The 18,625-nt window shown below is 41.8% G+C and overlaps 1 protein-coding gene across 1 annotated transcript in view; it reads right to left on the minus strand.

Annotated features, from left to right (window-relative positions):
• The window catches only part of LOC117963269 (uncharacterized), a 38,410-nt gene that overhangs the window by 16,516 nt on the left and 3,269 nt on the right, over nt 1-18,625 (minus strand). The window contains exons 5-6 of the mRNA XM_059001208.1: nt 18,307-18,528; nt 17,394-17,551 (exon numbers count right to left, since the gene is read on the minus strand). Of these exons, the coding sequence (XP_058857191.1) occupies nt 17,394-17,551; nt 18,307-18,528 (380 nt within the window). The remainder of the gene's footprint in view (nt 1-17,393; nt 17,552-18,306; nt 18,529-18,625) is intronic.

Genomic DNA, 18,625 nt, shown 5'->3' on the forward strand with positions numbered 1-18,625 from the left:
AAAAAAAAAAACCACAGACACACCAGGAAATAGACGTATGAAAAATGTGCTAATGTCTGAATGATGCACTGCAGGGATCAACAAGGAACACGAAAGGTTATGAACCTCGACAGCATATTATTATTCCTTTGTCAACAAAGCATGAGCCAGTGCTAACACAGCCAGCTTCAGAAACCCAACATGGAAATTACAGAAGAGTCAACACGCCTCTCAGAGAGGAACCGTTAATGTCACCATTTCTTTAATAACCTTGTCAAGTGTGCCTGCTTGCACAAGCCAGACAGTCTGTTTGATAATCGTCTCCTTGCTACTCCCCCATCCATGTGTTGTTTTAAGCCATCCATTAGTATTGCTCTTTGAAAGCCACATGTATTATTTAATACCTTCACACTTTTACGCTCTCCGGCCATTTATAAAGCTGTTTCACCCCTTCTCTACAAATGCACTTTGATTTGTGTGCATTGCATTTGACTGAAAGAAGTTGACCACAACGGTACAGTATTCTAGATATAGAGTGCTTTCTACTTTTGAAAAAGTCTCATTTGCAGGCCTGTTCCTGCTGAAACTGAAACGAGATGCACAGGCAGCATGCTGGTTACTCCTTCTTCCTGCTGTAGCTGCTCACAACAGATTGTTTTTTTCTTTGCATGGCATGGTTAGCTGCAGTGCCTTGTTCACGAGTTGTCCTGGAGTGACAGTGTGCATGGTTAGCTGCAGTGCCTTGTTCACGAGTTGTCCTGAAGTGACAGTGTGCATGGTTAGCTGCAGTGCCTTGTTCACGAGTTATCCTGCAGTGACAGTGTGCATGGTTAGCTGCAGTGCCTTGTTCACGAGTTGTCCTGGAGTGACAGTGTGCATGGTTAGCTGCAGTGCCTTGTTCACGAGTGCATTCTGATTTCTGTAATTCTGTAGATAGGACATGGTTAACATGGTTACTGCAGACTCCTCAGAGAAGCTGCCGGCCGTCAGTCAATGAAGTTCGTAACATGGATTTGTATTATACTTTACAATTAGCACAGATTATGTTCAGAACTTGAAAGGTCTATTAATGAGATTTGTCTCCTTCAAGAGAGCAAGGGGACAGTGCATGGATCTATGATGTAGGGGAGAGCCTAGGGGGACTTTAAGGAAAGCAGAGGCATTCTCCAGCAACTAGGTCAAGGCCTGATACCAACTAATGAATGACAATGCAGTGTGTCTGCAAAACCGCTTTGCATTTAGAGAACAAATTCATGGAAATAGAGGACTTAGGGATCACTCATAAAAACTTTACAAATGGTGTATTTGTATTGTTTCTATAAACCTCCCCCACCTTTAAAAAAAAGGCATAGAACTTCCCACCTCCAATATAATATGATTTAATAGAATAAGCTACAGATCATTTTTCTGAATGTATCACCAATGCCAATACATAGCATGCCCCCCTATTGAACAAGAGTCCATTCAGCAAGGAAGTTCCTTTGCAGTCACAGGATTCTCCACTAAGATGACTATTGCACCCGTCAACGTCTCTCTCTCTTTGCAGTAAAGCGAAGGGACAGTGCACTGCCTCCATTTTGAAACGCACACATCCTCTTTGATCAGTACAGTATAACTTAGCCTGAAGCATAATAAAAACAGATAAACACACGGATGCAGCGGGTTTCAGAAGAGATGATAACCTCTATAGAGCTGGAAGCCTCTCCTGCTACAGGGAATGCTTTTTCACATGAGCACGCTGTTTGGAAAGGCAAAGCAAACACCTCCAGTAATCTTCTCTAGTTGTTCGGAAAGCATTTGCTGTTCAACAGGGTAGGTTTTTTTTTGACAAGGCGTTTTGCAAATATATCCAATTCACACAACCAGCTTAGACACACTTAAACCTCCCTTTGTGTCCCCATCAATAATCGTGTTTGCTTTTTCATTATGTTCAGCCTTTTAAACTGTGAGCTCATATCTATTATAATCCACACTACGTGAATGATATACTGCTCTTCATGTAATAGGATCTTCTTACCAGCCATTACCAACGTGTGTTCTTCTCTTTTCTTTCTGTTTTTTAAGCATTAAAGCAAACAGTGACACACAAAACACAGGCTGGATCTGAGCTGAAACCAATGTCCTTTCTGTCACATTTGCGAATGGATTATGAAGGCATTATTTTCTTGTCACATTTGTCAGACTACAAAGTGGGGTTGCTGGATTCAGCTCAAAAGAGACACTATAAAAAGAAAGGTGACAGTGCTGAGAATCTGGGCTACATTTTAGTGCAGTAAAATAATTTAATAAAAAAAAAAAAACTCTAGAAACCCCTGAGTATGTAGAAGAAAAACAACAATGTGTCACTTTGTGTTGTTAGAGATCTTTTCTTGTGTTCAGTGTGTGTGGGGGAGGGGGTGTGTTAAACCCTATTTGACACTTGATTCTGAGTTTTGCATCACGATCAAATTTAATAGAAGTGAATAGAAAATGGGCTGAAGGAAGTGTAATGAATGTCACATGAATCAGCTTCCCTATTCATTGAAAGTGTCGCTCTCTGCCCAGCAAAGGAGTTTGTTATTTTGACTTAATGATCCAGCACATTTCATTTAATAAAACGTACTGAACTGGAGCGGTCTTGCTTTAAACGCCTTTCTCCGTGCATCTTATCATGATATTACTTTAATTTATATATTTCAATAAAACAATTAGAAATGATAGAAATCACTTTCTATGTTTAACTGCCCAAATACGTTTGTCTGCGACAGTAACTATTTTTATACAAACGAAATCAAAACGCAATAAATCTACACACTGGGATGTCAGAATTCCCTGTGGTATCGGTTTCATTGATAAACGACGCACTCTCACCCCTGTACTGTGACACCACAATATCTGTGCACACACATGGACAGAAGATCAGGGAAGAACACACTCCTCATGACATCTAAAGCATGACAATAACATAAAAGAGCTTGCCAGCCAGTGATCTGGAAAACCCCTCCTTTACAACGCAGCCTTTAAAAGACAAAGGAGAACAAGTCTGAAAGCTTTTTCAAATGCACCTTTCAATAACACCTGCTTTTACGGTAAGCTCGAGCGAATTGTGTTTTTTTCAAAGAAGTATTTAGAAAGGGAACTCTCTTAAAAGACAGATCCTTTCCCTTTATTAAAACAGAAGCGAGCGTATTTGTTTTGAAGGTGTTTTCTGTGTTCCTGTGCCGAGTGCATTGTTCACAAGATTATCCGTTAACACGAACCAAGTCCTCAGGGACCACTTCAGCATGATTCAACTTGGAGGGACGCTGGGAGCCTTTTCAAATAATAATCTCCCTGCTGGCAACATACATAAACACTGTAATGATCGTTAAGTACATTTTTCTTTTTAATCCCAACTGATGTAGAAGATTCGAGAAGTTTTGACATCATTGTTGTGCCTTCAGCCCAGAAGCAACTCCAAGGTCATGACATTTAGTTGACTGATCACACTATTGGTTGCCTGGACATGCAGTGATCAGGCATCAGCCAATCGCACAGAGAGAGGCGGGGCGAGGGCTGTAACCTCTAATAATACATGTGCTGGTGATGCAGAATCACACAAACTGACAGGCTCACTTCCACAGGTTTGCTTTGCTCTTTTTTTCCTGTACTTGCTCCAGTGTAAAAGTCACCTGTTTTCTATAGTGCCCTGCAGCTAGAGGAGCTGGTGGTAGAGATCTGGGTTCAGTTCAGTTTATTCATATGAATGCAACAGAACAGGATAATAGGATATGACACCTGGGAATGTGTTTTGGTCATTGACTGTATCCACAGAAATACAGCTTAAAGAAAACTGCAGGGCAGAAAGGTTACATTCACACAAAGTGGGGGAACGCTGTCTATTACACTGGGCACCGTCTCATAAAACATACAGTATATGCCCCTGAAACCTGAACTTTTTTGCCCTGGTACAGACACAGCAGAAACAGGGCTTTTCTGATACAGAACAGCAAAACTAAAACACAGACGCTGCTGTAGTAATTCCTGACACGTTTCCAGAGGCTGAGGGGAAGTGAATCAAAATGAAACGACGCTGCGGTTTAAAAACAGGCCCCCAACGTGTGCGCGTGTCTGCAGCTGCACAGCAATGAAGGGACTGGCTGAAGAGACCAGACAGCTGCAAGGACGTTCACAGGGTTACAAGCATTTTGTTACAGTGCTGCATTAATCTGCAGATGCATGAAGGGCACTCACACTTAAACAACATTGAGTCGGACCAATGACTGTATAAGCTGCTTCATGGCCTCATCATTATCATATCTTCATTCGTTTTGTGTTACTGTATTGCACAGGAGATGGGGAGCCCGCTGCCCAAAGATCAGCCGATAGGAGTAATAATCCTCCGATTTCAGTACAAACTGTGGCAGATCCTTGTTTAGTTTCAAATGCAAGCAGTTTAAAACCACAGCTGTAGTTGTACCTGGTAACTGATGCACTCTGTAGTAAGAGACAGCTGATAATTGTGCTCAGCTGCATAGAAGGAACCCCAGGCTTTTAAACAGGATGGTTTCTTCTTGATGAAATATTATAATATAAACACAAATAAAAGACACATTCGTCTTTAAAATCAGGGCTGTCGCTACTGCATGCACTGGACTTGGCTCAGTGTGCTGGCATAGCAAGCCAACGCCTGCCACAGCTTGCCAAGGCCCGTCTTGAAGGTTAAGTGGCACTGGAGTAAAGGCGACCCCACCAGATGCATGTTGTTATTCCTTTCGGCTCTGTCCTGTGATGGGCTGCAGGGAGAACGCTATCCCTGTCCCTGATGCAGGTTCATCTGATAGGACTGGGACAGGACAGGGTGGCTCTCAGACACTCTGGATCTTCTTTCCAGCTGCACTAATGTTAACGTCACAGCTTTCTGCGATTCCCTTTTGTTGCTGTTTTAGGGTTTACTTTGTAATGCTTTTCATTAAACGTAGTTTCTGTTCTGGCACTGTTCCCCTTGTCCAGGGATCGCTAGCCAATACAGATATTCAAAGCTATATCAACACAGAACAATGGCTGCATTAAATGATATTGTCAGCTTGAATTCCAGCAGGATAATAAAACACTGGAGATGACCTCGCTGTCACTGAAGAGGCAGAGTGTGAACAGCAGGTCAGACAGGCTGCCATCAAAGTTCACACCCTAACCTCTGCAAGCCGCTTCGGATAAGAGCGTCTGCTAAATGATGAACTAATAATAATAATAATAATAATAATAATAATAATAATGCTCCTGTTGGCAGCATGCAGACTGCACTCTAATACATTCATTACAGGCTTCGCTTTGGCACAGGCACAGTTAACAGCAGCATGCTGTGAATAGAAACCCTGGAGTAACGAATCAGCGCTGAACTTGTTGAAGCAGCTCTCAGTGAAGCGCATCTCTCTCCACCTCTTCAAAGAACTTCCTTTAGAACAAACACCTGGGCTGCGTGATCGGCAGCAGCTTAAAACACAGGCAAATGATTTACCTTTGATCCGACGGCAAGGTTTGGGTTGAGAAAGAAGAAGAAACAAAGACAAGAATGCTTCATTTTTATTCAGACTGAATTATTATACATCTCTGGATGAATGCGAGTTCAGGTACATGTGGATTAAAACCCTGCACTGCAGCAAAACGCTTTAGATCCCTTCTTTAATCCCACTGAAAAAAACACAAAGACGACCATCTTAAAACCCTTCCCTTGCCCTGCCATCAGGCTTGCCTCTCGTTGCTATTCAATCACTACTGTTAATAAACTGCATTGTTACTATTCCAGTCCTGTACCTCTCACACCTGTCCTTTGTCATCGGGCGGAGAGATTCATTCTTCCTGCACACCCTGTTTGAATAGTTTTCAAAACATCCCGACACCTTCAGATTAAGCAACCGGCTTTTCGGTTCGTGCCCCTCAAACACGCTGGTTTAGGAACAGGTTTGCTGAATGCTGATCTGAGCCTGAAGCCCCGTCTGCATTGTCCAGGGCTGTCTTTGCCTGTGAATTAAGGCAAACCTCTTTCATCGCTCTCCATTCATTTAAATAAACTAAAGTGCCACTTTCCATGTGCGGTTCATTCATCAGCAGTAGAGCTGCAACACTGCCTGTTCTGACAAACTGCATTTCAACACCTCCAATATTTATACAACTAGACCACCTTGAAGGATTTTTATTTTTAATTCTTTCACGGCTTTGAATTTACAGTGGAATTGTCTGTCGTTGATTACCTGGATGTGACAGTCGGAGAGAGACAGAGACCGAGGAGGGACGGGGGCTGCATCTTGCTCGTGTCTTTGTCTTTTATCTCTCTATACTGTAGGCATCTACCAGTTAACCATGGGAGACACTTTAAAGTGTGCTTGTAAGAGTACATGCTGTCGTTGTGATCCAGATATGGGAGCTACATGCTGGCTGGGTTGGGAGGGGTTGCTGAATAGTGGCCAGGCTCCAATTCCTTGTATGAATCGTTGAAGTAGAGGTGCATGAAGATAAAGATTTTTACAAAACACTCAACAGAAAACACAACGTGCAAATGGTGTGGCTCTAGAGTTCTGCACTGAAGGCATGCATCATACATTTTACAAAATGACCACCAGGGGAGTGTGATTTCTGTGCAACTGTGAGTTAGCAAATGGAACCTCTATACAAAACCAAGAGTCACAGAAGGAAAGGAAAGAGAAAGGACAGCCGCACACAACTAGTGGTCATTTTTCACAGCACCTGATTTCTACAATTCAGGAATAGCTCCCATCACAGCGTTGGTTTAAAAAGAACGTTAGTCAAGCCTGGTAAATAACGATCTAAAAAGCAACAGATAATTAAACGAAGCACTCATGGCAATAAAATATAAAGTAACTCTTTCATTTAGGAACATAGGGCTTTTGTCAACTAGAAGATACTACATTTTGTTTAGTTTTTTTCACGTTGCAATCACTGTATAAATTAGCACAGTGCAAGACCTTGATACATTAAAAAAAATAAATGCAGCTATGAAGTTCTGCGCCACTTAGACTGGCTAAATTGCATTTAATAAAACAGCAAATCAATTTCGCAGAGACAGTGCACACACACTCAGCCCCACTGATTCAGGGAGTCAGCTGCTTGGCTGTGCCATTAAACCTCGATTATATTAAAAATGCAATACTCCGAGACTCTGCCATTAAGGAAACTCAATATTCGCACGACAATCATTTTCGTCTGGGTAACTCCAATAATCTTTCATTTGTGTTACATTAGACAGTGTTGTGAGTGCATTCATTTTCCATTTTCTCAGAGAGGTCACAAGGAGTAGCAAAATATTTCCTCCACAGACAGACGACGGTAAAGGATTTAAAGACCAAACACACGCTGTAAAAATGTTTCAGATAATCCGTGATGTGGATAATATTCAGATACTGAACACCACACTGCATTAAAAAAAAACAAAAATGCAAAACAAAAATGAAAACCACATGTTTAGGCCAGACAGCTTTACAGGGCTGACAATCACGGCAGCAATATTTAGTGTCTTTACCTTTTGAAACAAAATTGATATCAGGAATAAAATTTACAGTGGGAAAGCACGGCGAACCATTTTTATTGCCTCCAATAAGAATGTAATATTTAAATAAATAAAAAAAAGAAAAATACACATGCAGCTATGGCCAAAAGTTTTGCATCACCTAGAATTGTAGGATTGAGAGATGTAATTCAATATGTTAACGTAACATTTTTCAGCAGGTTTCATTCGACTTTATGAAATTAGTTCATTCTAAACTTTTTGATATAGTTGTATACCAGTTAAGTATTTTACTGGCTTTTACCGAAACTAAACTAAAACCAAAAACTACCAGGAAGAACCACAACATGTTTTCAAACCAAAACCTGCAGCGGCTCCAGTGACCGTCGTCCACTGCACAGGCAGCAGGGGCTCGAATGCAAGCAGCTGCAGAGCTCATGTGTCAGATCCACCAGCACATGCTGTCACTGCACAGGCAGCAGGGGCTCGAATGCAAGCAGCTGCAGAGCTCATGTGTCAGATCCACCAGCACATGCTGTCACTGCACAGGCAGCAGGGGCTCGGATGCAAGCAGTTGCAGAGCTCATGTGTCAGATCCACCAGCACATGCTGTCACTGCACAGGCAGCAGGGGCTCGAATGCAAGCAGCTGCAGAGCTCATGTGTCAGATCCACCAGCACATCCTGTCACTGCACAGGCAGCAGGGGCTCGAATGGAAGCAGCTGCAGAGCTCATGTGTCAGATCCACCAGCACATGCTGTCACTGCACAGGCAGCAGGGGCTCGGATGCAAGCAGCTGCAGAGCTCATGTGTCAGATCCACCAGCACATGCTGTCACTGCACAGGCAGCAGGGGCTCGGATGCAAGCAGCTGCAGAGCTCATGTGTCAGATCCACCAGCACATGCTGTCACTGCACAGGCAAGTCACTCCCGAGCGAGCGAGCGGGCGGATCACCAATCAAACACAAGCCATCTCGCACACTAGTCAGCTGACAAAGGCTGCATGAAGAGATGCATGCAGTGTATATGCTACTGCAAGATACGAACCGCATGAACGCTTCCGCTATACATGAATTCAGTCTATTACAGTACACTGAGCTTTGTGTTATAGTAGGTTAGTTAATGCATGCAGTTCGAAAGATACACACATTGATCAATCTGTCCCATAGGTAATAATAATAATAATAATAAAATAAAAAAGAAGATAAACATGAGTTAACTAAATGGAAAGTGAGTAGGGGTTGTCTGGTGCAAATTAATTTAAAAGATATATATATATATATATATATATATATATATATATATATATATATATATATATATATATATATATGTTATTACAGTGATTTATGGACACTATTGAAACACATTCAAGTCTCATGATATGTGTGCTGGTGTAACAGCAGATAGTTGAACAGTTAAATAAATATGCATCTTCATTTCAAATACAATTTCATAAGCCCTCCAGGTGCTGGAAGCTGTTCTTTCTCACAGCCTCCTAAGTGATCTCTAAATCATGTCAAGATGAAGCACACCTTTTCTTCTCAAAGGCTCTTAAAGACTGCCGAGTACACTCCCTCTTGTAGTCTTACTTCTTTGCCAAAAAAAAAAAAAAAGACTTGAAAATGTTGGAAGACGTCGATCAACAGTTTGAAATGAGCGCCGACACCAGAGGAGACGGCAGAGACAAGTGCAATGGCCCTATCCTCTCCTCTCCTCTCCTCTATGTATGCACAGAAAGACACTGTTAAAAAAGGGCTGTATATTTGATGAATCTATTGACACATCGATGCATAGAACTTTTCTTTACTTTAGCTATATCAGTGGCAGGCTCTCAAATGTCTCTATTAATTGAGATAAGGGGTCAACAATTCACATCTGTCTGGCGCATTAATCTGATATCTCCAAGGAAGACGAAGACACAAAAGTTCCGCTTTTCTCCATGTCACAATCAACATTACTGTGTTTAATCTCAGCGGATTGAAATGTGTTGAAATGTGGAATGGACTTTCACATCCCTCCTCGACCCATTGTCCCGGGCAACAAGCGACACAGATGACTCTGCAACATTCTTCAGCTACTTCAATACTATTAGATCAAGCCGCTCCACCACGAGCATCAATGCCTTTATTGTGCACAAATAATAGCAGGGCTTTTTTTTTAATTTATTTTTTTTGATTGTTCTGTTTTTATCACTGCCAAGCAAAATCTTAGTTTTAATTATTTTTGCGATTGCAAATGTTATTCAAACTAATAAGTGGAATCCTAACTTCAGCACGGATCCTAACTTCAGCGCGGTGTGTCGCTAGGCTGGTGTTGAACTCGACATAAACTGGTTTTAAATGAATTAAACCTCGTTTTTTTATTGGCACAAACTTCCATGCCTGGTGTTAGATGACCTTGTGAACTTCTTTGTTGGTACTTGTTATTATTCTGCAAGGAGCCCACACCCACGAGGTTTCCCAGACTGCATGACACTGAATCCTTTTGTTGTTGCTAATTGGGAGATCAGAGGCAGCTGTGCACTGTGTATGAGACATAATCATTATCTGTAAAATTGTGGGCTATAACAATACCTCCTAGTTAGAATCTAAAACAGACAAGCGGAGAACTCCATACCTAATCCTGGCAGCTGCCACTGTGTGCTGTGTACAGAATAGTGTATATAGTGTGTGCAGTGTGCTGTGTACAGAATAGTGTATATACTGTGTGCAATGTGCTGTGTACAGAATAGTGTATATACTGTGTGCAGTGTGCTGTATAGTGTATACTGTGTGCAGTGTACAGAATAGTGTATATACTGTGTGCAGTGTACAGTATAGTGTATATACTGTGTGCTATGTGCAGTATAGTATATACTGTGTGCTGTGTACAGAATAGTGTATATACTGTGTGCTGTGTGCTGTATACAGAATAGTGTATATACTGTGTGCAGTGTACAGTATAGTGTATATACTGTGCTATGTGCAGTATAGTGTATATACTGTGTGCTGTGTACAGTATAGTGTATATACTGTGTGCTATGTGCAGTATAGTATATACTGTGTGCTGTGTACAGAATAGTGTATATACTGTGTGCAGTGTGCTGTATACAGAATAGTGTATATACTGTGTGCAGTGTACAGTATAGTGTATATACTGTGCTATGTGCAGTATAGTGTATATACTGTGTGCTGTGTACAGTATAGTGTATATACTGTGTGCTGTGTACAGTATAGTGTATATACTGTGTGCTGTGTACAGTATAGTGTATATACTGTGTGCTGTGTACAGTATAGTGTATATACTGTGTGCTATGTGCAGTATAGTATATACTGTGTGCTGTGTACAGAATAGTGTATATACTGTGTGCAGTGTGCTGTATACAGAATAGTGTATATACTGTGTGCAGTGTACAGTATAGTGTATATACTGTGCTATGTGCAGTATAGTGTATATACTGTGTGCTGTGTACAGTATAGTGTATATACTGTGTGCTATGTGCAGTATAGTATATACTGTGTGCTGTGTACAGAATAGTGTATATACTGTGTGCAGTGTGCTGTATACAGAATAGTGTATATACTGTGTGCAGTGTACAGTATAGTGTATATACTGTGCTATGTGCAGTATAGTGTATATACTGTGTGCTGTGTACAGTATAGTGTATATACTGTGTGCTGTGTACAGTATAGTGTATATACTGTGTGCTGTGTACAGTATAGTGTATATACTGTGTGCTGTGTACAGTATAGTGTATATACTGTGTGCTGTAACCCTGGCATGAGGCATTACAGTGTACAGTTTAAAAAACATAAATGAATAAATAAGAGAAATGAAAGGAAGGAGCCCGCTGGAAAGCTCTCATTATAACACAGCAGAGACATCATGAAGACATCATGCTAGAAGCCAGGATGCTGTTGGGATGCCACTACTGATTTTAAGGGAAACGTTCTCTACGTGGTTCTCAGAGATGTGATACTTGTGATTAGGAATCCAGTGCCAGCGCTGCGCATTCAAATACCAGACTGTACCACTGGCACTGCTGCCATCACCTCTTCAAACAACCCACTGGATAGCACCATCAGAGGTCACCCCAAGGCTATCCACTCTTCAGAACAAGAGCCACTCAGCTTCCTAACGTAATGCTTTCACTTTGCTTCCCTGCTCAAAGTAATGGTGCTGTTCTATAAACGCTCCACAGCGTTGTAATTGCTCTTGGGTCCTTTTGGTACAGAACCTTAACACTTCCACTGTAGTGCCACAGTGTGCCGCTCCAGTGAAAAGGCATCTTCTCTGGTTCATAATCTCTTTGAAGAGGCTGCTTGAAGTTCATTTTGAATGAAGATTGGGTGCAGCACTGGTCTCAACTGCTACCACCTGTAATCTGTAAAAAGTATGTTTAATTCCACTGCCCAGTGATCTAGAAGGGCCAGAAGGGTTCTAGAAACAACTTCATTTAAATAAAACTGTTCGATATAGACACACACACACACACACACACACACACACATACAGTCTATGTACTGTATACACAGAGTATATACATTTAAATGGTAATGCTATTAAAGTTAGATTCTCGATAAGGATGTTTGAATGACACTAAGACACTTAAGCAGTTTAGGAGGCACATACTGTACAGTGTAACCCCCCCCCCCCCCCCCCACAGATCTTCTTGATTAACTTAAGAGATTTGCTAAACCATAAATGACACATGTACACTTTGTATGTCTATAGATCTGTCTACTTCTGACCTGGTCAAGGCAGATTAAGAGGCTAATTCTTCACAAACCTCCTGAGCGGATCATTTTGTTTTGTTTCAAAACTTCGATTGCAGCCAAGACTTGTCAGCTGTGATTGCAGACAGACTGCAGAAGACGCTCAATAACTTAATATTATTATCAGCTCCGGCCTCCTGTAATCAATTACAGCGAGTGCCGATCGTCCCTGCGGAGAATATTCAGCAGGGTAAAGTGCTCAACGTTTCTGAATAGTTTACTTTTAAAATGCAGAACAATCTCGGAGGTTTGTTACAATGCATTGTAAGAGAGCATTCCATGTATTGCACTTTCCTTGCTCCTTCATCTTTAAAAACAGGTTAACTGCACTGCCACTTGTGTGTAAACCAATGACCTTTAATAAATACAATAGCTAGAGAAGAGTGCTGATCTCAAACCTGTAGCATGTGGGGTCATTCATTCTTATTAAAAAGGATCCACATGCTACTAAACACCCGTACGTTTACTACTGTTGATTTCTCAGAGTATTATGAAGTTACTCTAACAGTAGTGTGCACTTAAATACATAAATAAACCCATGTGTCTAATTGCCAATGGCATAGGAATCATACAGTATTTAGATTTCTTTATCAACTTATACTTTGATGAGATTTGCAATAACCATAACAAGACAAACGTAGCTGTATTTTCTTACATTCATCTTCGTCTGCTAGCAAATTAGCAAACGGCAGACTTGAAGACTAATTCCTGACAAGCACCCCGGTAGCCGATTTTTTTTTTTTTTTAATTCTGGGGCTGAAGAAAACTTTGGTCTGGGCCAAGTCCTGTCGGCTGCAATAACAGATGGATTACAGGAGATGAAGCCTAACGTCAGCCACTAACACCTTTAAAAGATTATTCATTCAAACACCCAACCCTCAGCCCCTATACACCGCATTACACACACATACACACACACACGCCACCTCACCACCCCCCGCCAACCCCAAACACAGCGAGGTGTCAGACAGGCACACATCCCCCATTTCAAACAATGCAATCACGTCTGCATGATGATCACTCACTTAATAATACTGGATTTTCAATCCTGCATTTAAAACAATGATCACACAAACACGCCGATGCGTTTATTAAGTAGCGAGTTACTGCATCCCTGGTAGGATCTAAAGAAACATTTGAAACCATTTCTAAACGTAACACATGGCACCATCTCTAGCCGATTACTGTACTGAGTGGAGTAACACAGTAGGAAGGAATATTAATTTATACGGTGAAAGGTCGATTTTCCGTAAACAATTTGAATAATGAAGGAGGGTCACGGATGTGTCACTGGGGAGCTGTACCAGAACGTTAATAATAAATACTTGGATTCTGGAAAATATAAATGACGGAAAACAAGTTTATTTACACTGTGAGCCACTTTAAGCATAAGTGGTGCATTTCTAAAGTGCTGTTTGTACAGCAGAAAGCCACTCATCATTGCATGATACAGCAGGACTGTCTGTTTGGAGAAGACCAGCTGTCTGTTGTTGAAGTTGAAATGGTTTCCATTTGGTGATTGTCAGAGGAAAGGAGAGCCGAAATAGAGTATCAATATGTATTCTGTAAGTAAACAGCGTTCATTTGAAGTGTGGTGTAGTGGCTGGGGTTTGCAGCTATTAGGGAAGGGATTTCTATTTCATTTCACCAGCGTGCTGCAGTTTTAAAATCCAGATCAGGACAGTGCAACGTCCCTGCAGCTGTGAAAGCTTCTGCTCACATGGTCTCTCGTCAACTCTGTTACCAAGCAGAAGAGGCGCTTGTGCTCCCAGACTCAAACTAGTCCTGTGCATTGCCTGTGAATGATAATGTCATGCACATCGTGTTGAGATTTTACACTAACCCTGCTTCGGTGTAGTAGCTTCTCAGTATTTTTTATTTGCTGTACACTACAATAACGTCTGCCCTTAAAACATACAAAGCAAAATCAAGCCTGTTAGCCAGCTTACACTGGGGTGTGCATAATCAGCAATTATTTACTGTGCGCTTAACAATGAGGCCCTATTATGAATTAAAGACTAGGGGCATTAATAGGCAACTGCAGGCTGCTGTGGGAGCCGTGCTTGCATAATAATAAGGTCCAGTCTTGTGGAAAACAGAGAGCCCAAATGAATGCAGTTTTAGCAATCTGCTCAAGACAAAAGGCTGCCACTGCGACCCAGAAGATTATGTGGCAGATGAAATCTTTATTAAATACAATGATGATGAATCTGATTAACATGTGGTGATAACCAAATAATACAACGGTCTGCAAATATGCCGCTGCCCCGTCCAGGCTGCAGAGCCTCCCTCACGCTGTCTAGGGAGGCTTTACTCAGATTGAGGTCAGACCGCCATTCAGGAAGACGCATTAAAGGGAGAAGGACAAATGTCGTGACGTGATGGACAAAAAAAACAAAAACAAACACACAAAACCATCCTGTTATATGAAACCCACCAACTGTCTCAATCGACAGCTGACAGAGGGGCCCCCAATCGCGTTTAGCAAACGCAGTTGTCTCGGTCGGAAGTGATAAACGCTTTGAAAAAGCGGCAAGATGCAGCTCTTACACCTACAGTGCAGTGTGCCGTCCATCAGATTGAGAGGTGAAGAACAGACATCAGGCTCCATTTGTACAAGCGTGTCAGGCAGTCAGGCAGAAATGTAGGGGGCCAGGGTGCAATGTATGATACAGCTCTATACTGGTCAAGGCTGTCCACTTCTTATAATTATTACTCATTGATTTTTATTTTGCCCTTAAATACAGAACCTTCATACAAAGAAGCGGTGAACAGATTCATTTTTGTTCTGAAGCAAACGTTGCACATAAAGAACAGTGCTTCCCAAACTCAGGGCCACAGACTGTAAGAGAAATTCTCCACCAAATGACGACTAAACCTGACAATGAAACACTCCCCAGAGCGGGGGATCCATGTATTAACATGAACACTGCTGCTAGTGGCCTGAGGTTCTTTACACACGGTCCTCAGAGGCAAGGAGGGGGGATCCGCGAGAGCACAAAACAGCCAGGTTCATGAGTACAGATCCTGAATGCCACACTAGAGATACTACGCTGCTAAACAGAGAGTCATGTTCACGCAGCTTGGCAGTCGTGAACCTTTGAAGTTTGTTTGGTGTCATTGTTGCAGATATCCTCTGCTCTAATCATTTGTATTGGATCAAAGGTAGCAGGGAGAGCAGGGGGAGCTCTAATGCACCATCCGCTTGGTTTGCAGCCAATTTCATTCTTACAACAATACACCCCTGCAGCCGTCAGACAATAGCATTGTCTTTTAAAACAGGACGAATAAAAATGAGTGTTTGCAGCAACAAACCTGAAAGTGGCTGACCTTTCTGGCGTGGTAGAAATCGTGCAATTTCAAGAAAAGGAAGTAGAAAATCCATCACCAAGTTGTGTTAGCTGTTTAAACAGCGGATTGGTCCCGGATTATATACACACTGTGGGGTCTGGAAAGCTCTGAAATGTGGAACAGGCTGTGCAAACTGAAAATGACTAAGTGCATGAAAAGCATGCATACATTTCTAATGTTATAATCATGTACAGCACCCAATTACATCTGAACTACTGACATCATTCTAAAGTTTTACCAGGCACCCTTTCTCTGCATCCTGTTCTAGATGAACTGAGCACATTGGATGCAATTAAAAAAATCAGGCCAGCAACGAACTCAATAGGTATCTGATCTGTAAGGAAAAACAATGTCAAGCACAGACACTGCCACACCATACATACAAGCCCCCTTCAGAAATTACACGAGACACAAAACAGATTATATAGTCAGACTGCCATTCGGAACCAATAACTGCTTTAATTTTAGATGTAAAGAAAAAAAAAAAAAAAAACTCCAAATATAAAACAAAAGTAGTGGGTATGCTTTAAAATGCAAACAGTCAGTATATTTGATTCATTTTTTGTGTCAGCTGTGTGGCCACACACACACAGAGTTGTTGCTGACCACGTTTAGTCCACCCGAAGTTGATTTTCAGCTTCTTTATTTCTTTTTAGCTATCGCAGCTTCATAGAACACATATGCAATGTCTAACTTATGCCTGTGTACCTGGCGGATGGTATGAAGATTAGTCTCAATGGGAGCATTCTCTTCAGGCCCCAGAGCATGCTGGCAAGTTGGATCCAAGCAACAGCAAAGTAAACACATGTTTGCAGAGGAGGGGAATCTGTTTGGCTCTGCGAATGGAAAGCTCATTTTGACATGAAAACCTCTTAAGAAGAAAAGAAGGAAGAAATCGAGCACTTCTAGCCTTTGGTGTCAACACGGGAGAACGGATTAGAGCCACAGCCTGCCAGTTGGCACACAGGTCTATTTTTTTTCTGTGCATTAATAAAGGAAAAACTTGAAATGTGTCCAAAACAAAAAGTGTGAGGCAGCTGATCACACAAGTGAACAAGAAACCACCTGGTGAATCACCAATCAACACGTCTCCAAGCCCTGAATCCACCCGTCAATATCAATGCAAGCGCTGACATTCGCTGTGCATCCCCTGTGCAACCCCGTTCCTGAACAATGCAGGGATCAGGCCCTCTCTCTCTCTGGCACGCACGGCTCCTCACATTTTCTTTAAGAGGAATTAAGAAACGCACACCATGCTAATGTTAGGAAGAGTGCAGAACATCTTTAAGTAAGCTGCAGCAGGATGGGCGAATAATGTGCACATCTTATCTAACCCACAATGGTTAGCATGGGTTCAGTAGCAGCAGAGTCCCTATCTGGAAGAAACAACCACTGAATGATCTATTTAAGAAGGACCTCCTGCCACTTTGCACCTCACTGTGGATTCATGTCTGATATACCTGCAGTGTGCAGTCTTTCCTTTGGCAGTCTGGTCTTCTGTTTGCTACTGATGGTACAGAAATGCAACATGAATACGTTGTTTTTAATCATCAGGGCTTGCATGGGCAGCAGTATGCTTTCAGACTCGAAAGCAGCTTTAGCTGTGTGGGTGGATACGGGTACACTGTAACACTTGTGTACAGTACTATGATCAGGAAAATTGCTAACAGGCTGTGTATGTTATGGACTCTCCATCACAATCCCAGAATTGTAAATATTAGAATATGGTAACTGCTGTAAAATGTACCTGTGCTTTGCAGTCCATCCAAACTGTCCCACTTTGTGCACCACTCACAAAGGTGGGTGTAAATCATGTGATTACCTACCTGCTGTTTTGCATTGGCTCGGAGGTCTAGTATTTCAGCCCCCATCAGATAGCAGTGGGCTTGTTCCTTTGTCAAACAGCTTCGGCACTGGAAGTAGCTGGTAACAGAACAGTCCTTTGAATTCCAGATGGCATTTAATGATAAGCCAGTCTGCATGCCTTTTGAGGAAAAAAATAAATGCAAAAGAAATAAGCTTTACAAATACCACCATAAAAAAAGTCAAAGCATTAAAGGCTATTAAATGCTCCGTTTCACATGTTAAATAAAAATCTGTTTTTATCAAAGCACGATCTGTCCAATTGATGTTAAACAATTCATCAAGTACTGCTGGCTCACCACAGACAGCAAACACCGCACACCCGCCTGCAGTGTGCCAGTCTAATCCCTATGATGAAGGGATTTGGATACTATGCTGCATTGTGTCTTCCGCACCTCGCTCACTCTCCAACTCACTGTTTATTCATTACTACCTGCAAGATCTAATGTGCAGAATAACTGCAGAGCACAAAAAATAAAATGCTCAATACACATGCATACCCATGTGGCTGGATTTATCATGGATAAACCTAACAGTGGGCAAATACATTCAACTACGGCCAAACGTTTAGCATCACCTTATAGAATTTACTAATTTTGCTTCATAAAGTCGAATGAAACTTGCTGAATCATGTTACCTTAACATATTGAATTTCAAATCGCTTTGTAGAAAAACTGGAAACAATTAGAAAATGTGACATTTCGAAATGTAACATGAAATACTGTACGACTATTATGGCTTCTGGTAGACTTTCATGATATCAGTTTGCAGTTACTTTGATTAAATGATGTTCCTATGGCTTTTGTCCATAGCTGTATACAGTATGGTATCACAGAGTAATGCGACTCTTTCCCTAACTTCTCAACAAGAACCTACTCTGCCTGGCGGTCCCGGGTACTTCATACACCTGCAGGTTGTGTTTCAGGTGCTGGAGTCCCGGGTTGGTTTCAAGCAGGAGTAGCGTGCTGTTGTCTTCCAGTTCTGAATCTGTGCGGCCGGACGCACAGCCACACCAGGCCCGGGCCTCACCGCTTCCAGAGCAGGTCTTCAGCACATTCACAACTCCCTCACTGCGACAGGCAGCTCTGACTAGCACTCCTGAAGAACAAACCCAACCATGACATCTCACAAGTCTCTTTTCATAGTCATTCCTTAAATGAAAAAGGGTTTGCAATGGATTCTTTAAATCAAACTA

This window comes from Acipenser ruthenus, chromosome 26, assembly GCF_902713425.1.
Source record: "Acipenser ruthenus chromosome 26, fAciRut3.2 maternal haplotype, whole genome shotgun sequence".
Taxonomy (NCBI): Eukaryota; Metazoa; Chordata; class Actinopteri; order Acipenseriformes; family Acipenseridae; genus Acipenser; species Acipenser ruthenus.